The sequence below is a fragment of the Populus alba genome, chromosome 6 (assembly GCF_005239225.2).
Source record: "Populus alba chromosome 6, ASM523922v2, whole genome shotgun sequence".
Classification (NCBI taxonomy): Eukaryota; Viridiplantae; Streptophyta; class Magnoliopsida; order Malpighiales; family Salicaceae; genus Populus; species Populus alba.
This window is the reverse complement of record NC_133289.1, coordinates 9,138,202-9,162,506: the sequence shown is the minus strand read 5'-3', so window position 1 is coordinate 9,162,506 and position 24,305 is coordinate 9,138,202. Positions and strand designations below refer to the sequence as shown.

Genomic DNA, 24,305 nt, shown 5'->3' with positions numbered 1-24,305 from the left:
ATGAATTTTAAGTTTTTTATAATAAGTTATTTTGTAATATAAAAACTCAAACAGATATCATGCTACAAAATTTTGGAACGTGGCCACTTCGGGACAGGCTCGAATATAAAACTAAAGCCTCCCTGGATATACTTTCTGGTTATTGGTTCAGCCTGCACGTTAACTATCTGTAAGAACTAATAATAATAATAATAATAATAATAATAATAATAATAATAAAATATTTTATTAAAATTCTTCACTCTCAAAGTCAATTAATCAACAAACCCTATGACAGCTCTCCCAGTGACTTTCCCCGCGTTTTTGCCAGCTGATTCAAATATTCGTTGAACCGAACAGTCTGGCCTGTCCTCGTTATGACAACTATCAACTTGGCCCCCACCACATGTAAGAGACCAGATTTGATGGCAATTGAGTTCAGACCATCAAATACTAACAACTACCACATGAAAACATGCATCTTCAGACATGGACGGTTGTTCTTTCCAAATCCAGACACTTGAGAATCTAAGCAAGAAAGAACAGCATGAAAGCAGATTGATTGTAGAGATACAAATAAAACTTACACCACACTCTTCAGGTGAACTGTAGATACAAAATATAGTAATTGATTTGATCAAAACATATCAGAACCAGGTGAAAAGGTAACTAAATGAAATAGATAAGGAAAAAAAATAAAGAAAAAAGCCAAATTCAAGTCCTCTGATGATTGGCAGCAGATTGCAAACTGCCTTAATGGGTTTCCGAAAACTTGATAACAAATCCAGTCCTGTTTATGATCTCATCTTCCTTTCGGGTTCATGATCTGTGAGAAAACAGCGCTTGGAGTTAAGCCATCAGAGTCTTCACTGGCGAGGCTCCGACCGCCTATGCTCATACTGATTCCACTGCTCCTTGAATCTGTTACATTACCATCATAACCTGCAGGGGATGCATCGGGATCTTTCTTCCCTTTATAGGCAACATTAAACGGCACCTCCTCGTCTGCTCCGACAATACCCTTGGCACCGTCCTCTGCACTCTCTTGTAGCTGCAAGGCAAACTCTAGGTTCCAGAGTACGTCACCCATTGATGGCCTGTCAATGCTTTCATCAGAGACGCACTTCATTGCAGTCTCGGCAAACTTTTTGAAGCATTCTGGTGCAATCTTCCCCTTCAGATAGGGATCAAGAATCTGATCAAGAATGCCTTTCTTATGGCAATGAGCAGCCCATTCTGCCAGGCTCACCTGTTCCTTGGGCAGCGTTGGGTTCAAGGCTGGTCGAGCACAAATTATCTCAAAAAGCACGACTCCAAAAGAGTAAACATCGGATTTTTCAGTTAGTTGCTGCCTCCTGAAGTACTCTGGATCCAGATAGCCGAAACTACCTTTGACAACAGTGCTGACATGAGTGTGATCCAAAGTAGGGCCTGTTTTTGACAACCCAAAATCAGAGACCTTAGCAACCCACTTCTCATCCAAAAGAATGTTTGTTGTCTTGACATCACGGTGGATGATAGTGTACTTTGCACCAGTGTGGAGATAGTGCAAACCACGAGCAGCCCCGATGCATATCTCAAGTCTTTGCTTCCATGGCAGAGGGGGCTTTTGGGTTTTGTATAGATGTTCACGCAATGTTCCGTAAGCCATGTGGTCGTAAACAAGGATCATCTCAGTATTCTCTTCGCAGTACCCAATCAATGAAACAAGGTGGCGGTGTCGAAGTTTTGAGAGCATTTCAATCTCAGTCTGGAACTCATGCACTCCTTGCTCAGAGAGTGGATTACCACGCTTGATCGCAACTTTAGTATTTCCACCATCAATTTCTCCCTTGTAAACTTTACCAAAACCTCCCACCCCAAGGATCAAAGCCTCATCAAAGTTATTGGTGGCAGCCTTGATCTCAGCAAATGAGAAGTGGCGGCAAAGGTTTGAAGGCAGGGAGGAAGCATAACTTCCTGTAGTATTTGTCTTGGCCGAACCAGCAGAATGTGAATTTCCATAAAGAGAAAGAGGAAGCCACCCAGATGGCCCGTCACTTGAATTTGGCTCCTTTCCATGTCTATGGCGGCGGCGTGATGCAGCAAGAACACAGAAACCAATGACAATAGCTAGAACAACTCCACCACTCACACCTCCAGCTATAATTGCTGTTTGGCTCTTTGATTGACCAGAGCCAGATCCTGGTCTGGCCTTTATGGGGTCAATTTCCTTCTGTTGAGGAGCAGGGATTGGATTTGGTCCAGCAAGATTACCATCATTTGTATTGCTTAACTTGAAAATCTCTACACCATTTAAGATTGCATCATAATACTGGGGCTTTGACTTCGGATTAGGATGAAGACCGAGCCACATATCCTGCTGAGGAGGTCCACCAGGAACTAGCACCACGTAATCTTTATAGACTGGAACTCCATTGTTCCCATTCCCCCCTGCCCAGGCAATCACATCCGCTCCATCTTCAGCAGTTTGATTATTGAGGAAGATGTCAAACACTCGCTGGTTAACCTTGGTTATATTCGAAACCTCACAGAAATGTAGCCTAACCAAGTGATTGAAACTGGAATCCACGCTAAAAACCCAAGTCAAATTGTAATTCATTGTGATGCGAGGATCTGTTCCCATGGATCTAGCAGTAGCATACATGTCACTAGGGGCAACATAAGAGGACATCCCTGCAGGATATCTAATTGTGATATTTGGATCAGCACTCTGTGTAAGACCAAACGCTGCCCCGTAAAGATATATCTGATCATCAGACCACGACCGAAATAGACCTGTATCGGCAGAGGGTGTAATGCTATTACCTCCCACATTTAACCTATATACATTCTCAAGGGCAGTAGTATTGTCAATGGTAAACGGGGCATCTTGGCCGACAATCTTCACCCCATCAACATTGCTATAAATGTCAGGCATTGACACGATTTCAATTCCATTTACAAATGCATAAGCACTCGAAGGATTTGAAGACGGACTGAAAGTTATGTTCAATGTATCACCATCCACATTGACCAAATACTCCTTCATAATCGAAACATAATTCAAAGCTTCTGCAGTTTGAGCAACACTAAAATTGCTAAGAAGTGTATAAGACCCAGCAGTAACAGAAAAGAGAGCATTGGAAGCATTAAGCCCACTATATGAAGAAGGATAGAAATACAAACGAATGAATTTACGACCAGAAACCACTGGAAAACTATAGGTAAAACTGGACCGAAAAATACGTGCTGTTAGATACGGAACTTGGGGAACAGAAGGGTCTTGAGTGGAAGCAGTGGCTGTGGATGAATTTGTAGACGAAGACAAAAATAAAGAACCCCTATCTGAGGTCCAATCCCGACCATCTGAGTCGGCCTGATCGGAATTCGCCCCACAGTCTAGGAGGATTTTCTCGGTGGGAACATAATTTGCAGCAAAAATAACATGAATAGAAGATAACAAGCAAAGAGAAACATAAACGGAAACACAGAAACACTTATCCATGCTTCTCAGGGCCTCAAAACCTCAACAAAACAAGCTAAGAAGTCCCTCCACGAAGTTAAACACCCAAAACAGAAACAAAGCAAGCTCAAAACTGAAGCTTGATAAGGATAAAGTAGAGATCTGGGATGCTTAAGCACTCAAATGAAGCTCAAACCTTTAGGTGACCGGATCAAGGAATAGCTAAACAAAAACCAAAAACCCAGTTTGAAAACAAGAAAAACTAGCCAAGAACTTGATAAAAGAAAGAAAGGAATCCAGCACTAGAAACCCAAAGACAATGAAGGGAAGGAAGCACTGCTGATAACAATGGGTTTGTATAGAGAGAAAAACAGAGAATGCAATGCCATTTTTCTGGAGCTCTAGGGGAACAAAGCAATGGAGATTATATTAAGTGAAGGTGAAGGTGAGGGTTTACCTTTTTAGATGGAATCAATCTGAAAGAGAAATGAACTGGCTGGGTCAAATCGGACAGATCGCTTGAAATTTTGAGTAAGAAGTAGACGAAACTAGAAAGCAAAGGGAAACTAAACCAGCCTGTGCTGGCTTCGTAGGTGGTGTTTATTTGTGCGGTAAAACCGTTATTGTTGTCGTTATATATATATATATATATATATATATTAAAAAAATTTAAAAATAAAAAATATATATTATTTTAATATATTTTTAAATAAATAAAAATTAAAATTAACTATTATTATAACATCAGATATAAGTAAGAAACCAATTCTATTATGAAAAGAAACCAATTAAATTTAGAAACCTAATAAAATCCAATCTGTTGGACCAATTATGTAAGTTATTGAGTCGATTTACAAAAAAAAAAAAAAAAATTAATAAATAAAAAACCTGTAGATTTGGATTTTTTTGAAGAACTACTCGGTACAATAACTCTTCTGGTACTTCCTCCTTAAAAAAATTGTTCACTTACTGTTTTACTATTTTATGTTTTATGCCTCATTTAATAATATTAATTCTATATTTAAATTAATGATTCTCTATTAGCTTGATTAGGGCACTAGAGGGAGAGGGAGAGGGAATATGATTTTGAATTCATAAAAACGGGGACTTGACTGTAAGCATATCTTGTTTGAGAACTAAATTAAAATTAGAAGATAGTTCGGGGACTGATTTTGAAGTTTCCCAGAACGGTGTTTCCGTGTTCCATTTGGAGCTAGACTGTTTATAGTAAATGATGTGACTGTCCTTAGAGGTGGTGTTAATTACAGTATTTGCCATGGAAGTTTGGTTGGAAGACAGATCAGCGATGAAAACGGGTTCAAATGAGACAGTTTCAACGCGTTCGGTGCATTATCTAGCCGCCTATTAATTGTTATCGTACCATTTTTCTATACATGTTTAGCTGTTAGGCATTTGTTTGGAAAATAAAATAAAATTGAATTGCTTTTATACTCTGCTGTGTTGACACGTTATACCTTAATTGTTGATGGGTACAGCTGCTTTGTTGCAAGATATTTTTTTTTTTAAAAAAAAGTATATTAAAATAATATATTTTTTATTTTTAAAAAATTATTTTTAATATTAATATATTAAAATCATTTGAAAGTATTAAAAAAAATTAATTTGAAATAAATAAAAATTTAAAGAAATTTTAAAATATCTAGTTCTATTAATTTTCATATTAAATTTATTAAATGACATTACTTGCTAGACTTGTCTACCACTAACCGTCGTAGTCATCATTATTTATGAAGAATTCATTTTTAGGGGGTAGAGATAGGGGCCTAAAATAACAAAAAACAATTAAGTTTTAGCCCCATCCTAAGAAATTATCCTAGTTTTAGCGCCTCTAGAAAATTATCTCAACTCTGCGTTGTATATGAACTATCAACCATGTAATGTTTTGTTTTGTTTTGTTTATTGTAAGTATTCCACCTTTGATGATTAAATTTTTATTTTTAGTGTAAACAACATTGATTGATTGATGGCCTATTTTCTAATTTTTGTACGCTATTGTTGTAAGCTTTAAGTCTAAAAATTGATAAATTTTTAATTTTTAATTGAGAAATGATAAATGATAAATTAAATAAAAATTATTGTGATTTGAGATGAATATCTCTGATAAATTAACTTAAATTTCATATGAGATAAAGAAATAAATCTGTATACAAAATGTTAACCCAATAACAAAAAAAAAAAAAATATTGTAAATTATCCAATTATGAAAGAAAACTGGAATAAACAAGGGGGGATATCTACACCTAGAGCGGACCCCTTGCAAGTAATAAGGAACTATATAAATTGGTTTAAATAGTGTAGAAGTTTTGTTCCTAGTGGGTCAGCCATGTGTAGAAAGAAATAGTGTACAAATTGTGTGTGAAATGAGAAAATAAAGTAGAATGTTTGATGTAATGGATGTTTGGCATGTTGTGATGTATGTGTTGAAAATTATATGTATGGAAATGGTGAGATTTGGCGTAAAATTGTGGTATTGTTTAGCTATTAAAATTGTGGGTGTGAGTAAATTATGTTTGGGAAGGTATTTCAATGTGGTTTGCATGTTGAATGTGAGTTGGCTAAATGGGTTTTGGGGTTATGTTTATTGATTGGAATAAATATGCTTGAAAATAAATTTAGGAAGAAAAGATAATTGGTAGGTGTTATTTGGATTAATCAAAAAAGTAAGTGGTAGATTTTGAGATATTTAGAAAATAAATCTAAATGTATAGTGATTTAATTGTGTTGTATAAAATTTAAAAGTTATTTATGTTTTGTAATTGATATTAAAAGTGATAATATTGCATGTGAATTGTGAAAAATTATAATGATGATAACCAATAGATAATTGTGATAAATTGCAATGATAACTAGTAAATAATTGTAAAACACCACAATAGTAGTAACTAGTAGACAATTGTAATCGACTACAACGGTGAAAATCAATTTATAATAGAAATTAACCATAACAACATAAATAAATATTGAGTTTATGAAAAACCGCAACAACAAAGATAAATATTATGTTAATTGATGGCCAAAATGGTGATATTAATATTGTGATTGTGATTAACCACAACGACACTAATGGTCATGTGTTTTTAATTGACCACAACAGTGGACCTAATAACAAGTTAGAAAGCTTGTTGTTTGGATGAAGGCTATAACATGTGAGAAAGTCTATTGTTTGGATGGAAACTATGGAAATTTGATGGTATTACAGTCAAAAGTTTGAACGTAAACTATAGATATAGATATAATTTGTTGTTTGGATGGGGACTAATTATATTTAACGGTACCATAATTGGATGTTTGAATATATACTATGGGTAAAAATATAGCATGCTGTTTGGACGAACACTAAAGAGATTTAAAGGTATCATAGTTGGATGTTTAGATGTAAACTATAGATACAGACAAATATAACTTATCATTTAGACGAAGACTAATAAGATTTGATAATATTATAGTTGGACGTCTAATAAATATCGTGGGATAAATTTTAATGAATTTCGATATCGCTCGGGATAAATTTGGTATAAATAGACGTTGGGATCTAGAAAATATTATGGTGTGTGTGTGTGTGTGTGTGTGCTGGCTGACTGTTTAGGGAAGAAAAAAAAGAAAGAAATTTGTGAGAAAAAAAAAAAGAAACATTGTGAGATCATGCTGATGTCTACATCATCTCTTAGGAAAACCATATTTTAGGATTGATTAAGTGAGATTAAGAAAGAGAAATTAAGGTTTTAGAGAGAGAAAATGAAGAAGTTGAAGAAAGAAGAGGAAAGCTTGTGGAAGTTGCTTTTGACTAGCATTTGAAGAGCAAAATATTGTTAGATAAGGTGGTCTAAGCTCATTTGAACAAGTCATAAGGGAATTTAATTGATTTTGATGAAATTCTTAATTATGTGAATTAGGGTTCATGATTGAGAATTTAGGAGCTTTGTAAATTAGTGTTAGAAATGCTAAAACATGTAATAAAATAGTGTTATAAATGTGAAATTAGTGTTATTAAGAAGAAAACATGGTAAGAATTTGAGTAGAGGTGGCCAACCAAGTGTAGAAAAACAAAGAGAAGTATTGTTTTGATGTTTATGAGTTGATATTGTACAGAATTAGTGTAAAGTATATGTTATAAATTATTGAAAGGACAATAGATCATTTTATCAATTTTGATTAACATATTGAAATATTGTTTGTTCATTGTAGTATTGGAAGTTTTCATAGAATTATATATAAGCGAGTGTGTTGTATTTAAATGATAGTTTTGTAATGTAGAAATTGTAATTTAAACTATGTTAAAATTTAAGAAAAAACATTAGTAAGGAAAAGAAAAGAAGAATGGTTTATGGCCAGATATGTATACAAAATAAAGGGGAGAATTGAAAATGAAGTAGTAATTGAATTTGATTATTTGAGAGTTGATATAATGAGGAAAGGTTAAATGATAAGTTATATGTGAGAAGTATTTAGTATACTTGGGGTTAGTTGGAGAAAATAATAAATAAGACTTTGAAGATGAATTGTACAATAGGATGTAAGTTAAAGGAATAGTGGTATTTTATGAAATGATAAAAATATTAATTTATGGTATCTTTTTTAAGATTCTAAGAGAGGTACCAAAAGTGCTATCTTCTACAGCAGCAGGAGCACGCTTAACTAGAGGTGTAGGTAGGTGCTTATGCACCTTATCTTTTTAATTATATAATTTATTTCTTGAAATTGCATTAGATTTGATAATTGTTATTGAAACAAAATTGAGTATGGTATATAAAGTGGGAAAAAAGAAAAATAATAAAGAAATGAGGTAGAAATGACAGGTTGTGTCTGGAAATTTGATAATGTAAAGGAAATCAAAGATTATGTTGTTGCCATTGATGAACGGTAACCAATGATTTTTTATTTTCATTGTTGAATGGAAGCTGCTACTTGTTGTTTTCATTGTTGAATGAAAACCATTGTTATGTTGTTACCATTGATTAATGGTAGCCAATGATTTGTTACTTTTATTATTGAATGAAAGCCAATGTTTATTGTTTCCATCATTGAATGGAAACCATTGTTATGTTTCTATTGTTGATGAATGATAACCAATTATTTGTTAACCTTAAGAACCCTTTTTACCATTAGTCTTCTCAAATTTCTTCCTCCCTTTCTCACTTTGTTTTTTCAAATCCTTAAATTGTATTTTTCTTCTTCCTAATTGTGTTTGGACTTGCCCCATCACGATACATGATTGTCGAAACAGTCTACCACATCGCGTGGACACCATGACTAGTTAATAAAACACTAAAGGGTATGTGGATAAATCAATGTAGTCACTCCCACAAAAAAACTTTTATTTATAATAGTGTTTTGTTTTGGTTATTTTTCAATTTAGCCCTTCAACAACCTAATATTTTTTTATTTTAAGTTTTATTTTTAATTTTATCTTTCAATATTATATCATTTTAAGAGTTGTGCTTTGTAGTTATTTTTTTAAAAAAAATTTATATTAGGTTATATATTGGTTTCATGGATTTAGATTTTTTCTTTTCTCGATTTAAGCCTTCAATACTAGATATGTTGGCATAATTGTTTTTATATTTTTGTAAGAATTTATTCTAATCTTATGATCCAGGTCACGAGTTTAACAGATTAACTCGAGTTGTGCTACCCATCGATATTATTTCACAGGCAATACTATATATTTCTCATCAGATTTAGTTTTAAAAGGACCAAATAAAAATGTTTATTAATTTTTTTTTCTTTTGGTCTAAAAAGAAAACTCATGAACACCAAGTTTTCAATTTCATTTTCTTGATTTTGATAATGCACATGTTTTAATGGTAGAATATATGTAGCTAGGGTGTAACGTTCATGGAAGAAAAATATTCAAGTAGATATATCCCACTCAAACAAAAAACTTAATTTACATGTTTGTGGGTTGTAATCATATAAAAATGAAACATATAATTCAATTTAAAAGTTAACGTAATATGAAAATTAATTGATTGTATTGGAAATATATTTAGGGCATCAAATGATGAAAATATTAAAATTTGTTTGTTCAAAAGGCTAATATAGAAGACAGATAAGACCCAAAAGGAGAACAGAAATAATATATCATGTGATTGTGGATGAATCAGGCAGGTTCCGTGAGAGGACAATCAAGTCAAAGAATGCCATTGCCAGGCAAGTTAAAATGGCGATTAACCTAGGGTTTGCCGCATAGAGCATAGCTGCTCCCTGATGCGTCACAAAACATTCAAGTCAAGTTTGCAACAGATCAGTTTAGTATTGCTTACCTTCTTATCAGCTCCCCTCTACTTCTCCCGATTGCTTTCAGCAGAGAAATGGTGTTTATCAATCTCTGTACATTGTCTTTCTATCTATAGATTTATTCTTTCCTGTATTTGTCTATATATATGCTTACTGCTTACCAGCGCCATAGTCTTCAGGAGATGCAGTGACCTTGAAGTAAGGTCAGTGATATCTGAACTAAAAAGTTACGTGGTTTTTAAGGGTCTCATTTTCTTGTAGGACCCTTCAGACTTACCTTAGGAGTCATACCTTGAGCCTTATCCAAGTATGCACATAGACTTATGTATCTGTGTTTGGAAGAGAAGAAAATGGCTGAGAAAGTGTAAGAATTGAAATTTTCTTGGCTTTAAAGCTAGATTGTTGATCCCCTCTTCAACACTCTTCTTGCATATCACAGTTTCTGCTACACAGTATAAGACAGACTTACATGATCAATTTGCATATAAATATGTGGTCCAAGGAAGAGGAGTGTGCAACACTTGGCTTGCTGACTCAATACCATGAATACCCACAAGAGGATATTTGGGTTCAAGATCATATTTTTCGTATCCATTTTTATTCTTCTTAATGAATGTTTAAAATGCAGCAGCTTTGGTGTTATGGATGGTGACCAATGGGATACAACAGTGGAGGAAGTAGACAATCATTTGCCATCTTCTAGCTCAAGTCAAGGGTAACCATAAGCAAGGACTATATTTCATTTAATTTTCTGTAAAATGAGATTGTTACGTTTATTACTCTGATTATTCAAATGTTCAGGGCCTCTGAGTTGAATGATGTGGGAGAAGATGAATGGCAAATGGTGGCCAAAAAAGGAAACCAGTTTGTGATCAATGACCAAACTTTCTATGTCAATGGATTTAACACATACTGGTTGATGGTGTTTGCTGCTGATCAATCTACAAGAGGAAAAGTCACTGAGGTTTTCCAACAAGCATCCTCAGTTGGTCTAACAGTTTGTAGGACTTGGGCTTTTAATGATGGCCAATGGAGAGCTCTTCAGAAATCTCCTGGTGTTTATGATGAAGATGTTTTCAAGGTACTGTTGCCTAGTTTTTGGGCTTATAACAGAAGCAACCTCGCTAGGCCACTTATAGCTAGGCTGCCAAAGCTATTTTACTTTGCGTTCTTTACGTCTCATGATTTTTTATATTTTTTTTTTGAGCTGGCCTTGGATTTTGTGGTGAGTGAAGCAAAAAAGTACAAGATCAGGCTCATATTATCGTTGACTAACAACTGGGATGCATATGGTGGAAAAGCACAGTATGTTAAATGGGGAAAAGCTACTGGCCTTAATTTGACATCTGATGATGATTTCTTCTCGCATCCAACACTCAGAAGCTACTACAAGGCTCATGTCAAGGCAACTTTCTTACTGCTGTCCCAAAAAAACTTTCTTTTTTGTGCACTCTGACATCGAACTCGGAAAATAATCCATTGATAGTTGGTCTTACAGTTTCTTTATTCATTGAATGCAGGCGGTACTGAATAGAGTCAATACACTCACGAACATAACCTACAAGGATGACCCTACAATATTTGCTTGGGAGTTGATGAATGAACCTCGGTGCACCTCAGATCCCTCTGGTGATAAACTGCAGGTTTGTTCATCAACACTTGATTTTACATTAATCCTATACAAGATATTCTGATAGCTGGTAGTGCTTTGTGCCATCATTATCTAAAGCAATTGAGTGTTATTGTTTTTTTATAGTCATGGATAACAGACATGGCAGTATATGTGAAGAGCATGGATGCAAAGCACTTGGTAGAGATTGGATTGGAGGGATTTTACGGTCCATCGGCTCCTGATAGGGCCCAGTTCAATCCGAATTCATATGCTACACAAGTTGGAACTGACTTTATCAGGAACCATCAGGTTCTTGGTGTTGATTTTGCTTCTGTTCACATTTATGCAGACTCCTGGTAAGTACTCACTGCATCAACAATGACAAAAAACTGGCAGATTAAATTGTGCACTATTTCTGAGCGCATCATTGTTTGCATTGTGGCCTGTTTAACTTTGGATGCAAATTACCTTTTCTCATTTAGGATCTAAACAAATAATTAAATCTATTGATGAAGGATTTCGCAAACAATCTCGGATTCTCATATCCAATTCATCGAATCATGGATGGGAGCTCACATCGAGGATGCTGAGAGATATCTGGGAATGCCAGTTGTGTTCGCGGAGTTTGGTGTTTCTTCAAAAGACCCTGGTTACAACTCATCATTCCGTGACACGATGATTAGCACAGTGTACAAGACCCTCTTGAACTCAACCAAGAGAGGTGGGAGTGGAGCTGGGAGCCTTCTGTGGCAGATTTTCCCTGATGGGACTGACTACATGGATGATGGATATGCGATTGTTCTATCAAAATCTCCTTCCACGTCAAACATCATTTCCCTCCAGTCTACACGAGTCGCAATCTTTAATTCCATGTGTTCGTGGAAATGCAAATGGGGCTGCAAGAAGAAGAATCCTTTAGAGGCCTTCTTCTACCATGATGATTTGTAAAAGTACCTAAACACTCACAACAGAAAAGGGAAGAAATACAGTAGTCATGATAACACCCTTGTTTTATAGTACCTCCAAAAACATTAATGTTGGTGCTGTTAAATAAAGTGAATGGCTTAAAGAAAGAAATTTGTATTTCACAAGCTGTTGTTGTATTATCTGCCCAGCAATTTTACGACGTCTTCCACCCTTGGTTTTTCAGTCAAATTGTCTGTTACCAAGTTCTTCCTTGCCACTCTTTGTATTAGGTATCCACTTCCTCCGATTCTAGTAACTAGCATCAAAAACATATTCTGGCTTTCATTCTGCAACATCTAAAGCTTAAAAATGATCAAGAACCAACAAACCATTCCACAAGTTAACATTCGTTAATCTCTGCGGCGTCTAAAACATGAAAAATATTACCCATGGTAGGATCGCTCGTGAAGATCATCTTTGTCTTCTTTGGTTGGTTAAAAGAGAGACTTGGAAGGAGGATTCTGTATGGAATTGCTGTCACTACCATGTGCCATGTTGGCAGTGAACTCGTCATATAGGTATGCATGGGACTGCATAATGGTTTGGATGAAGTTCGTCAGGTTCTGGCTTGGTTTTTCGGTGCTGGATATGGCGACCCTCTTTCCGCAACCTTAACAGCAACGGGCTTTTCACCCACCAGTTGTGCGATTCCGGGGCTAATGAATGGCATTTTATGCCTAGTTGTTATAGTTACCACCGTTTCTAAGATGTTCTTTAATCTGACAGATTAATGTCTATCCGCCTTGTCTTCTATCAATTGTATTAGTTGAGGCAAATGGACACAGGGATCGTTAAGTAGCTTGGATTGATGATTGTTTCCAGCCTTAGAAAAGTTGCATAGAAACCATTATAAATTAATTTCCACTAAATTTGTCAGAAAAAGAGCTTAATACTTGTGTTCTTCTCTGTTTGCAAATTGTCTCCAATATGTCGCTAGCTGTTTAATTGCATCTGTGATGTCCAGTGAACACGATGCGATCACAGGCTAGTTAAGTTTTGCCTCAATAAAAAACCACAAGTTCTGCATAAATCAGATTTTGGAGTAAATGAGACATCAAACGCCTTTTCCGTTAAGCATAAGAGATCTACTTTATCTAGTTCAACTTCTTGCAACATCATTAAAGAAAGACATTGTGCTTTTTGTTATGAATCTTTTTTCCCCTCCGCCGATTATAATTGCTGTAAAGCAGAAGTCATATTATCTGTTGAACCTTGTTCATGCACTTCTCCATGACCAGAGGAATGGCAAGCAAGCAGGCTTCTAATTCACGTAGTGAACATTCAAATGATTGATTCAATGCCCATTGGTATTTAAATTTCTCACCCAAGCATGGTATGGTAGACCACTAAAAGAGCGGTACGTAGGCCTCATGCATAAACTGATTTTCACTTTGGAACCTATGGTTGCCGTGAAATTTATAGATCAAACTAACAAGATTAGCAGCAACTGGAATTAGCAAATCTTATTGCAGAGAGACAAGAAACATTTTGATTTTTGAAAAAGAAACCTCTACCATAATATGAAAAATCAATGAATGGAACTTTGGCCTTTTGGCTGTTCTTATAGCGCAAGTGCCACACAAAAATGAGAGAGCAATGTGCATAGAATAACAAGTCAATTACCTTGGCCATTGGCTGCAGAAACAGCAACGTTCACGAAATAGTAAACAAGCAGTTCACAGTGGCGAGCCTCTTCCGTATTCTCATCATCAAATCAAAAGGAAACAGGATGCAACAGTTTGATATCATAACTTGGATTGTTTAGAAGAGTACTCGCTTAAGACTTTTATCATGCAATGAGAGCAATATAATGATCGAGACAGATGAGGTACAAGGTCTGAATAGGAGGAACCATGAAATAAATTGTTTCTCAGTTTTAGGAGAGAACGAGATGAATACAGAGGTTAAACGAGCATCCCACACCCAAAAAGTGCCCCACATAGGTCTTCCCCGAAACCCTCCAGTAACTAAGATAAACAACGTAAAAAAGCACCCATTTCTGTACCGGTTCCGGGAGAGCGAAGAAAAAGGGGGTGTTTTATTAATAGGAACAAGAAAGTGTTTATAGCCCTAGCGATATAAACAAGAATACTCATCCGAACCGCAGGAACATGTACATAGGCCTCAACCCTTCAATCAACAAGAAGACAAATGGATTGTGAACGGCACATCTACAATTGTATTTCATTAATTAGTTGAAATTTTAGTGTTGGATGATTCACTACGTTCCACCCATCAGACAGGCTCCAGTGCTTTATATGATAGGCCTGATTTTTTACATGTTATGCCAAGAAAAATAAAAACAAAGAAATGAAAATGGAAAATTTAAGGGAGCAGAATATGGACTCACATCACCAGGAAGGTATCTATTTGGTTAAGCTTAACTTTGAAAGAACTGCAGCTGCCTGATCACCGCCCAACAAGAAATAAGGATGCCTTAGAGCAGCAGCAGCTGATAAACGTCCCCTTCCAAGATAACCTCTCTCTGAAATCAATTTTGTAGCTAGATCCCACCCTCTACCCGAGTCAAGTTCAAGAATTGTCAAGTCAGGCCTCAATCGAGTGCTCTCCCTCCATTTATTCAAGTCATATCCAGCTTTCTTTATTTCTGTATTGAAATTCTTTAAGCCTGATACAGGCCTTAAGCTTGGTATTGCCATTTGCAGGAGAACAATCCCAGCAGAGTACGTATCAAACAGATCAGGACTGTTTAACTGCAGCAATAGTTGCAAATTTCATTTCAGCATACTAGAAAACTTCAGTTAAAAGACCAAGTCTGTGAGCAGGGTGAAGTGATCGTATAAAGGCTGGCTAACAAATCAGATTAGAACCCAATCAGCATTCGATAAATAGATGTGCACATGGAAAAGGCAAACTTATAGAGCCTGTCAACAGATTAGATAAGAATTAGCGAAGGAAAGTGAAAATTTGATACATCTGGTTTCATATTTGGAGAAGAGATTGGATGGTACAGTACCTGCCATATAACTGGAGAAAGAAGGGCAGCAACCGGCTCAGGTGGAGGACTTGGTGTCTCCTCTGGGAGCACAAATAGTTCTGGTGGACAATAGTCCGGATCAAGCAGACTTTGGTCAGGTATGTAGTTCTTGCCAATCCGGAGGTCAGTGGCCGCCCCAAAATCTATGAGCTTAATCTGTCCCTTCTTTGTCACCACTAAATTGGCTGGCTTTACGTCCCTGTGAACAATCCCAGTATCATGGATTTTCTTAAGTGAAGTAATAATCTGGCGCATTACTTGCTTGATGATCAATGCACTTCGTTTAACAGAATCAACTCCTTGCAAGACACGCCCAAACATGACAGACTCTAAGTTAAAAGGGAAGTTACGATCTTTCATGTAATCACCAAGGGTTCGATCTCCCTACAATTGGTGCATGGGACAATATTTGTATCATTAAATGAATTTAGAACTGTAAACAAATCTGTGTGCATCAAGATTGATTTGAACCAAAGTTCCAAAATAAACAAATGAAACTGCAAAAGTCCATTCCATCCAAACTCATATGTAAAGAACTCGCAACATATTAGGGAAGTTAAGTATAGCAAATACTTTTTATTTAGTTTTTCAAAGTTCTTGGAAGACTTCCAGCTAGGTGAGTACCTCAAATTTCCAAACAAGCCATTTTCCACCCTTTGTAAATTGGGAGCTCGTTTTATCAGCAACAAAACTTCCAAGGAACTTGGCACATGTTTCAGGAGCTGCTCTTGACAGCCTGTAATTAAACCACTCCTCAACTTCACCGAATTGTTCTGCCCCTGTGATTCCAACCTTCACCTGCACATTTCCATTAATATCACCATCACTTCCACACATTCCAGAAAATGAATTACAAAATTGATAATTCATACGCAAGGAGGAGAGCTGGTATAAGAGTGAGAACTCATCTTTTGATTACATTTTCCTCTTTAAGAATTAAAATTCATTGAATGTTCTAAGAATGTATATCAGTGATACAGAAGGGACGGCAGTTGTATACTTGTATTCTTTTATATAAAGAATAAAAGAACTTACCTTTTTTAGTATGACCTTTTCTTTGAACCTCTCATCCAACTGTAATGCTCTTCCAGTTCCCCTCTTCGGCACCTTCTCCTCTACAATTGCATTCCTTGGAACAACCACTCCAGAATAGACAACACCAAAAGAACCTTCTCCCAATTTATCCCCAACCAGAAAATCACCCCTCTTCAAGTTCCTCCTTCCAGTCAAACTGTCCAAAACAAGTTGCAGAGGAGCAAGAAGGTATGCATCGATGGCACCTATGAGAATACCAGGCCTTGCTGTTAAATAAAGCCATGCCACCCCAGCAAAAACCAGAAGACCCCATTTCTGCGTATCTGACAGTTCCTCAGTAACACTCTGAAATTGCACCAACCCAGATTGAAAAGCTGGGAATTGGTCCAGTTGAAGAGTGTTCTCCAATAAATCATCTGGAATGTTGCCGAAAAATGCTTTACACCTGCCTGGGTTACTTCTCAAACGGCCAGTGAAAGAAGGTGTATCACGCTGCAAAGCAGGCTTGAAAGCAGAAAAGCAAATGATTTTAGGATTCTGCTGAAGTGCAGGTGTCATAGGTGATATCAGAGAAGCCATACTGCTTCTTCCGCGGGGAGTGAGCTCTAATGTAATGAGCTCAGCTCTGCCCTCAAGAAATCCAGCTCATGTCAGCAAAGGCTGATCTTTTGCCACATGCCATACACAAATTTATCCACTGAGAAGGAAATTCGTGGACAAAGATACAGCCCCATTTCCCTGCCAAGTATATTCAACAAGCTGATAATGGGCCTAAGGTTTTGTTCTTCTCTTCGTTGAATAAGACGATTTTGGGCTTACCCATGACGGTATAAACTCATAGCTTTCGAGGGGCAAATGCATACCTTTTCATCGTATAAAATTCCAATCAATTTTGTTTTTTAGTCCGCATAGCTAAATATACGAAAAGAAAACAAGACCTTTAATTTACTCTTGAAAAAAAACTTCAGAACATACTAGGAACTCTGGCTGTAGCTCTTCTAGTTTCTCATTCAACGTAGTTTGAGTTAAAATTTCAAAACGACTAAAGATACCAGAGAATATTATCCACTGAGGTGCCTATTGGCTTCTGCAGAAGAAATGGCTTCTGTCCATAGGCAGAGCTTTCTTTGCAGCTACAACACACAAAATGATACCTAGAGGCTTCCTAAATAAACCACTTCAAACTCAAGACCACATATCGTGGGAGATAAAGAGTGATCCCTTGGATGCTATGCTAGTACAAGGAGCTGCTTTGTTGAAGGAAAGAGGCCGCAGGCCTTACATAAGTGAAGTTCACAAAGGGATTCGTATTCATCTTAGGGCTAGCAGCTGGGGAATCTGACAATGTCATGTCAGTCCAACACTTGTCAAAGTTAGCAATGCAGTGCTTCCCAGCTACATTTGGACGGAAACTGGGTTGGATCTCCCTTGCATCCAATTTCTTCCAGTTGATTGCCTTGAACCACTTGTGTCGCTTAATCTCTTCACTTCCCAAAGGTCCACTTCCTAGGCGCTTGCTGGCATCCTTGTTGAGGAGCTAAAACAAAACCAAACAAGTTCACTTAGATCTTTTAGTTTGTGATAAGCATCATAATTAGTACCTCACACACCACCCCCTTCCCCCAACCCAAAACTCAGCACCATTTCAAGGCTGATATCACCACAAGATAAACAAATAAAGAATTGGGTGTTTTAAATCTTAATCTGGACAATTAAAGAACATTATGCCAGAACCAACATTTTCTTCTTACCTTATCCTTTTATTTTATCTCATTCATTTCTTTTATTTTGGTGCAAACCAAAACCAAGAATCTAGCCCTATGCTAAAACACTGTTTAAGACATAAATAGAAGATGGGTATAAAATTTACCCCTTTCAACAGAGTGTGCGCTTCGCTTGTCAAAAATGATGGCAGCTTGATCTTATCCTTGACTATCTTCTGTTGAATTTTGTCTCTGTTCCCACCAACAAAAGGAGGCTGCAAGAGCAAAAGACAAGAAAGAAAACGTAATAATTAGGCAACATTATTGATATAGAAAGGCTTGGCAGCCCTCGTAGACACGTGTGTTCATACTTCATATCAACAAGAAATGAGCTGCAAGCTGTGGGGAAAACGGGGATTCTCCTCAGTACCCAAAGTAAGCATAAAAATACACAAGATAGTATATACCTATGCATGCATTATTTCACTTATCTTATGTTTTCAAACAATATCCAAAACTTGGCATCTGAGCTTACCAAATTTCCTTTAATTCCCTTGGGTCACAGACAAATTAAGAAAATGCTTTGCAAGCAGAAGTGTACAAAGAGAAACCAGGATAATAATTTCAAGAAATTATGAAAGCATCTAAGTGACAAGCGATTGTAAGAATTAGAAAAAGGAGGATAACACAGAGAAATTACATTGAAATAAGTGAAAAAAACCAACCTTGCCAGTGAGCATCTCATACAATAGAATTCCTGCACTCCACCAATCAGCCGCCTTATCATGGCCTCTTCCCTGAACAATTTCAGGTGCCATATATTCAACCGTTCCACACATTGAGTTTGATCTTGTATTTTCGTCAAATTGCTTTGCCAGGCCAAAATCAGTCAACATCACCTAGACAAAAGATTGTATAAAACATAACTTTTTTTGTTCAGAAAAGAATACGTTAAGAAAAGAATATGTTAGTGCATGTGCATGGGGGGAGGTGGGGAGGGAAAGGAATTACATGGCCATCTGAATCCAGCAGGATATTTTCCGGTTTAAGATCTCTATGCATTATGCCATTTGCATGAAGGTGACAAACTGCAGAAACAATCTCAGCAGCATATATACGTGCCAGATCCTCCCTAAAATAGAATAGCCACATCTTAGTAAGTATCAATCTACTTCAAGCCTTCAGCAAAAAGTATCCAAACCAATGAGATTATAGATACCTGAAAAGGCCATGGTTATAGAGCTGGAAGAAAAGGTGACCCCCATTTATGAAATCCAACACCAGGTACAGTCTATATTTGGTCTGCACGCCAGCAACAGCCAAAATTTAATGTTCAGTAGTCTCAATGGGAAAAGGAAGAAATTCAAAAATACATACTTTCTATGTTAAGATCCTGTTGTCTAGAAAGATTTTCACAAAAAATTGTAATTCCTCCAAAAGATTCTTTTTCTCCCCAGGTGGCTGAATTCATGTTAGAAACAAATAAAATCAATGAAGTAACTAGACTGTCAGATGGATAATTACTTGGAAGGAGTATTTGAGCTGGACAATGAAGGGATGGGCTATTTTTGTTAGAATATCCCTTTCACCTCTCATGTAATCAACATGATTTTTCTCCACGATTCTGTCCTTCCGCATGACCTTCATGGCATATATTTCTGGTGTACCCTTTTTCCTCACCTGATAAACTTTCCCAAATGCACCCTGCCCAACAACCTTTAAAACCTCAAAATCTTCAATGCCCACAGTTTGGACCTCCAAAGTATCTCCACTGACACCCTCCACATCTTTCTCAATGGCATCATCATCTATGGAACATTCCTCTAGTTCTTTAATAGTGTCATCCAGGACACACTTCACTAATTCCATTGAATCTTCTGTCTCATTTAAATTAAGCTTGCTGAGCTTCAATGATTGGCTAACATAAGAAGAGGGGCCAACCAATGAATGTGACCGGTTGTGAATGACAACAGGGTTGTCATAAATAAGCTCACTGTCATCTCCCACAGACAGAGGATCACCACAATTCACATCTATGGATGGCAAAGGACCAAACACATCAGTGAAATCAAGTTCAACATGATCTGATACTACAGTATCTAAGGAATTCACAGGAAACAACAACCGGTTCTTGGTCGAACCAGGTAATTGAGAGGAAACCATTTCGCAAAAAAGCCAAATATCACTGACACCAACTGCAGCTGACTCAAATATATCACTACTACAGATGTTAGCTGCAGAAGGCCAAATCTATAACAGCTAAAGTGTGATTTCTCCACAAGTATCCAAAACACGAACTACTGAGGGACGCCTGTCAATGGCCTTAATCAAAAGGAAGTTGACGTACGCAATAGGAGTCCCAAGAAACTTTGGCAATAGGCAAAATAGGATCCAGAAGAAAAAGTTGTTCTTGTTTCCTGATTTGCAGGAAACGGTTGATGCTCCAGTGGTACTTGAATTCATGAAGATCAGTCCGTCAAATCTACAAAATTCAACACAAAAAAAGAGCACAGGAAAAAAATTACCCATCAATGCCAAAATACCCACAATTCACCATCATTTCTAAAAAAAAAATAATAATAATAAATCGAGGGTTTGTTAACAGATAGTTCACATAGACAAAATTAATAAGCAAAGATGAGAAGCTTAAAGAAAACTTCAATTATATCCACCCGTTATTCAAATACTAATTTCTCTTAATAAAAAAAAATCAACTTGAACCGAAAAACCTACACTTAGTAATTATAACAAGAATCCAAAAACGGAATAACTAGAAACTAATAACAAATTAATGAATTGAAACCAAAGGTAAATTCCTCTACAATTATTACTTCAAATCTTTTCCGAAACAGATCAAGATATTAAATCCAAAACAAACAAAGACTGTAACTTTCATACCAAATCAGGAAAGGAAAAGGATTTAAATTCTGGGTTTTATAAACAGAACTAAATTAAATCAAGTGAGCAACCCAACTCAGATCCAAAACAACAAAATTTACGGACACTTTGAAATAAGAACCTGCATATTTTCATACATAACTCAAATATTAATTTCAATAAAACAAAGCAAACAAATGCCAAAACCCATACTCAGACCCAAAAATAGAGACTAGCTTGGGAAATAAAACAGCAGCAGCAGAAATGCAACCCTCAAAAAATATATAAAATTAATAAGAAAATCTTAAAACTCCGAATTAAAAGATAGAAAAAATAAAAAGAGGGAATTTGGATTACCTGGGGAGGATGCCGAGGGAGAGAGAAATAATGGGAGAATTTAAAAGGAAAGAGAGAGAGCTCTCGAGGAGAAAGCGGGAGGCTGCCACTTCTATTTCTTCTTACACTACTTTTATGCGTGTCTAATGTTAACGTGAATGGCAGCTATTACGTGGCGTTCTTTTAGTTGAGGATACGTAAGTTACGTAACTGAGTTTGCCTGAACTTTTGGATCTTGGAATATGCCTCTGCGGATCGCTTGTTGGATGACTGCCTGCGTTACTCTATCTAATCTCAATAAAAACAAACAATTATTATCCTAATTATTATAATTTATTTACTTTTATTAATATAAATATCTAAACTAACTTACATTTACCTCTATAAATTCTAAAATTAACGATCATATAAACCTCCAATAATTTTAAGATTTGTGATACTTGAACCACTAATCTTTAAAAAACAAACTTAAAATCTAACCAATTAAACTACACTTATCAGAATTAATATAAACTAATTTTTATTTTTTATACTCTAAATTTGATTTTAAAATTATATAATAATTTTTTTTCTGATTTCTTATTTTCCAATTCTTACAAATGCAGGATGTGGGGTGGAGCTTTAAAATCATTAGAGATTTGATTTAAATAATCCTAAAATCATTAAAAAATTAATTTAAGTAATTAGAAAAATAACATTATTATTAAACAAACAAATTATTCATTTTTATCAAGACATATTTAAATTTGGACCTCTCCTCTCAATAAGGAGTTTTCTTTTCTAGAATGGAGTCTAAGCGCACTATATATAACTTGTCAAGGTTTATATAAATTTTTTTGACAAGCATTATGTTTTGAAAGAACAATTTTTTTGAATAAAATAATACTTAAAATTATTGCAGTTTCAGTTTAAAATGGTAAGGTTACGACGTGGGTTTCACAATCATGCAATATTGTAAAAAGAAAAAAAAAGATATTTATCCATAGATACAATTACAAAATAAATTAAAAAGAGGGAAGAACAGCATTGCTGCATTTATTGTAGCTTTCCTCCCTTTTTCGGCGTGGATGGCTACATTAAATACACTTTTTTTTTACTATTCAAGTGGTATGGAAAAATACGATTTAGTCCCTGCATTTTTTATTGGTCCTTGTAATTTTCTTTTTTGATATTTCAATTCTAAGGCTTTATTTATTTTATGTTTCAGTCCTTGAATTTTAATGAAGATGATAAAAAGTCATCAAAAATAAAAAAAGATAAGAGAAACTTTTTGGTTAGCAGCATTTCGACCACTTAAATAGTCAATTTTGGTATCATTGAGTTGTCTTAAATAGAAAAGCTTGACAGAGGTAGTTTAGAGCTTTAATAATGTTAAAAACAAAATAGATTGGTGTTGTAACTCATTTTTTACCCCTCATTTTGATCACTTTTTCTACTTTGTTTTAAAATAGAAAAACTATTACTTATATAATTAAGACATTTTGCTATTTTTAACATTTTTGTTTATTATTTTTGTGTTGGTGAATTTTAAAAGGTTGGTATATCAAAAACAAAATTCAAAATAACAAAAAACAAATGGTGATGTTCTTCTTACTCTCATGTCAATAAAAACCCTACCTTTTGCTCCTTCGTGTTTGGTTTTTTTTTTTTTTTTCCTCATTAGAATAAGCCAAAGCTTAGTATCTCTCTCTATGTCACTACATGACTAATTATAGTCGTAAACCTAACCTTAAAGTTCACACAACCTATTACAAGTCAAGCCAAAACACATCATTTTTATCTCTTTGTTATTTAATTCAAAATCAAGCCATAAAAACTCACCTTGTCATCCAAGTTTATACCTATAAAATAGCCAAGAACACATCATTTTCATCCAATTTTTCCAATTAGCTACAAATATTGTAAAATCCAACATTAAAAGATAGCTCATGCTCCCTTTGTTATTGCTATAAAAAGATGTCAAAAACCATATTATTTCATCTCTTATACTGGTTGCACCATCACCTTAGGACCATCCTTTTACAACCTCATTCCTTGCAATCAAACCAAGTCAAAAACACCCCTATTTATCCTTTAAAACTAGTTGTTCCATCACCTCAAAAGACACCTTTTTTTAGCTACAAACATAGTACAAAAATAGCTAGCAAAAAGAGCTGGATGGTGTAGATCAATTTTACAAAGTTAAAGGCCAGGATTGAATGTTGAAGAAGAGGTTTTAGGTCCTTCTTTAATACTTATAAAAGGGCAGGGCATCGATATTAAAGAGAAAATAAAAAACAAAAATAATAAGGTTGAAACAAAAGAGAGAGAAAGAGAGAAATGATAATGTAAAGAGAGATTTGATTTAAAAGAGGCAATTTGATCTAGTCAAACTAGAACATTATTAAATTTGGGTTCTAAATAAAGCTACATACCTGAATTTCAAACATTCTTTGTCTTGTCAAACCAATGCAGTAGCTTTCATCAAGGTATAAAACCATGCTATCTTTTGAATAAATGTTTTGGTTCATGTTTAATCTTTCATTTAAGTCCTTTTAAGTTGTTTTTGCTTTATGTTGTTCCTATATTTTGATATGCATAAAAATACCATGATTTTAAATAACATGAGTTTTGGTGAAATCTAATGTATTTTCCTTTTGTAGTTTGTGTTTCAGTTTTTGCTTTTAATATAATTTGTTCAAACTTTATAAATGGTTAAGTTAACGAGTTTTATAGTTTTGAGAACCGATGGAAACGTAACACATGGTTTTTAATCCTAAAATGAGTATAAAAAAAATATGTCAACAAATTTCCCACAAGTTTTCATCGAGTTAGCAATGTTTTGATTAAACTCGTTTTTAATATTTACATCGATGAGTCTCCTAGTTTTAAGGAGAAAAATAGACTTGACACATGGTTTTTAACCCTAAAATAAGTTTAAAAATGTGTCAATGAGTTTTTGTCAAGTATCGTTAAGTCTTGTTTCAGCTTTTTGAATGGTTAGAATGACAAGTTTCCTGGTTTTAGGGTCCTATGCAGACTTAACATGATGTTTTGACCTTAAAATAAGTTTAAAAATGCATCGATGAATTTTCATCAAGTTCTTGTTAAATTGCC

At 35.4% G+C, this 24,305-nt stretch overlaps 4 protein-coding genes across 17 annotated transcripts; 1 reads left to right on the top strand and 3 right to left on the bottom strand.

Annotated features, from left to right (window-relative positions):
• Positions 1-508: 508 nt before the first annotated feature.
• Positions 509-9,726, bottom strand: LOC118048112 (receptor-like protein kinase FERONIA). Of its 3 annotated transcripts, none has more exons than XM_073409829.1 (2): positions 9,709-9,726; positions 509-3,033 (listed from the first exon to the last, which is right to left on the bottom strand). In XM_073409829.1, the coding sequence occupies exon 2, from the start codon at positions 3,008-3,010 to the stop codon at positions 782-784; it is 2,229 nt and encodes a 742-aa protein (XP_073265930.1). In that variant the 5' UTR covers positions 3,011-3,033; positions 9,709-9,726; the 3' UTR covers positions 509-781. The 3 variants fall into 3 exon arrangements, with proteins under 3 accessions (XP_073265930.1, XP_073265929.1, XP_034913553.1); XM_073409828.1 differs by lacking the exon at positions 9,709-9,726 and adding an exon at positions 3,882-4,034; XM_035057662.2 differs by lacking the exon at positions 9,709-9,726 and having other exon boundaries at positions 509-4,039.
• LOC118048114 (mannan endo-1,4-beta-mannosidase 6) lies at positions 9,549-12,385 on the top strand. Of its 7 annotated transcripts, XM_073409835.1 has the most exons (7): positions 9,555-9,759; positions 10,311-10,397; positions 10,484-10,764; positions 10,894-11,087; positions 11,203-11,325; positions 11,439-11,650; positions 11,810-12,385. In XM_073409835.1, the coding sequence occupies exons 1-7, from the start codon at positions 9,653-9,655 to the stop codon at positions 12,240-12,242; spliced, it is 1,437 nt and encodes a 478-aa protein (XP_073265936.1). In that variant the 5' UTR covers positions 9,555-9,652; the 3' UTR covers positions 12,243-12,385. The 7 variants fall into 7 exon arrangements, with proteins under 7 accessions (XP_073265932.1, XP_073265931.1, XP_073265933.1 ...); XM_073409831.1 differs by having other exon boundaries at positions 9,549-9,759; positions 10,314-10,397; positions 10,484-11,087; XM_073409830.1 differs by having other exon boundaries at positions 9,549-9,759; positions 10,484-11,087.
• Positions 12,386-14,102: 1,717 nt separating this feature from the next.
• On the bottom strand, positions 14,103-17,057 carry LOC118048113 (serine/threonine-protein kinase STN8, chloroplastic). Of its 4 annotated transcripts, none has more exons than XM_035057665.2 (5): positions 16,294-17,057; positions 15,883-16,056; positions 15,238-15,642; positions 14,611-14,974; positions 14,103-14,431 (listed from the first exon to the last, which is right to left on the bottom strand). In XM_035057665.2, the coding sequence occupies exons 1-4, from the start codon at positions 16,870-16,872 to the stop codon at positions 14,627-14,629; spliced, it is 1,506 nt and encodes a 501-aa protein (XP_034913556.1). In that variant the 5' UTR covers positions 16,873-17,057; the 3' UTR covers positions 14,103-14,431; positions 14,611-14,626. The 4 variants fall into 4 exon arrangements, with proteins under 4 accessions (XP_034913556.1, XP_034913557.1, XP_034913555.1 ...); XM_035057666.2 differs by having other exon boundaries at positions 14,103-14,390; XM_035057664.2 differs by having other exon boundaries at positions 14,281-14,527.
• A 208-nt stretch (positions 17,058-17,265) lies between these two features.
• On the bottom strand, positions 17,266-21,367 carry LOC118048116 (serine/threonine-protein kinase AtPK2/AtPK19). 3 transcript variants are annotated; one of them, XM_035057675.2, is made up of 7 exons: positions 21,231-21,367; positions 19,521-20,478; positions 19,216-19,298; positions 19,008-19,128; positions 18,722-18,895; positions 18,164-18,271; positions 17,266-17,830 (listed from the first exon to the last, which is right to left on the bottom strand). In XM_035057675.2, the coding sequence occupies exons 2-7, from the start codon at positions 20,157-20,159 to the stop codon at positions 17,528-17,530; spliced, it is 1,428 nt and encodes a 475-aa protein (XP_034913566.1). In that variant the 5' UTR covers positions 20,160-20,478; positions 21,231-21,367; the 3' UTR covers positions 17,266-17,527. The 3 variants fall into 3 exon arrangements, with proteins under 3 accessions (XP_034913566.1, XP_034913567.1, XP_034913568.1); XM_035057676.1 differs by lacking the exon at positions 21,231-21,367 and adding an exon at positions 20,522-20,540 and having other exon boundaries at positions 19,521-20,029; XM_035057677.2 differs by lacking the exons at positions 19,008-19,128; positions 19,216-19,298.
• Positions 21,368-24,305: the final 2,938 nt, after the last annotated feature.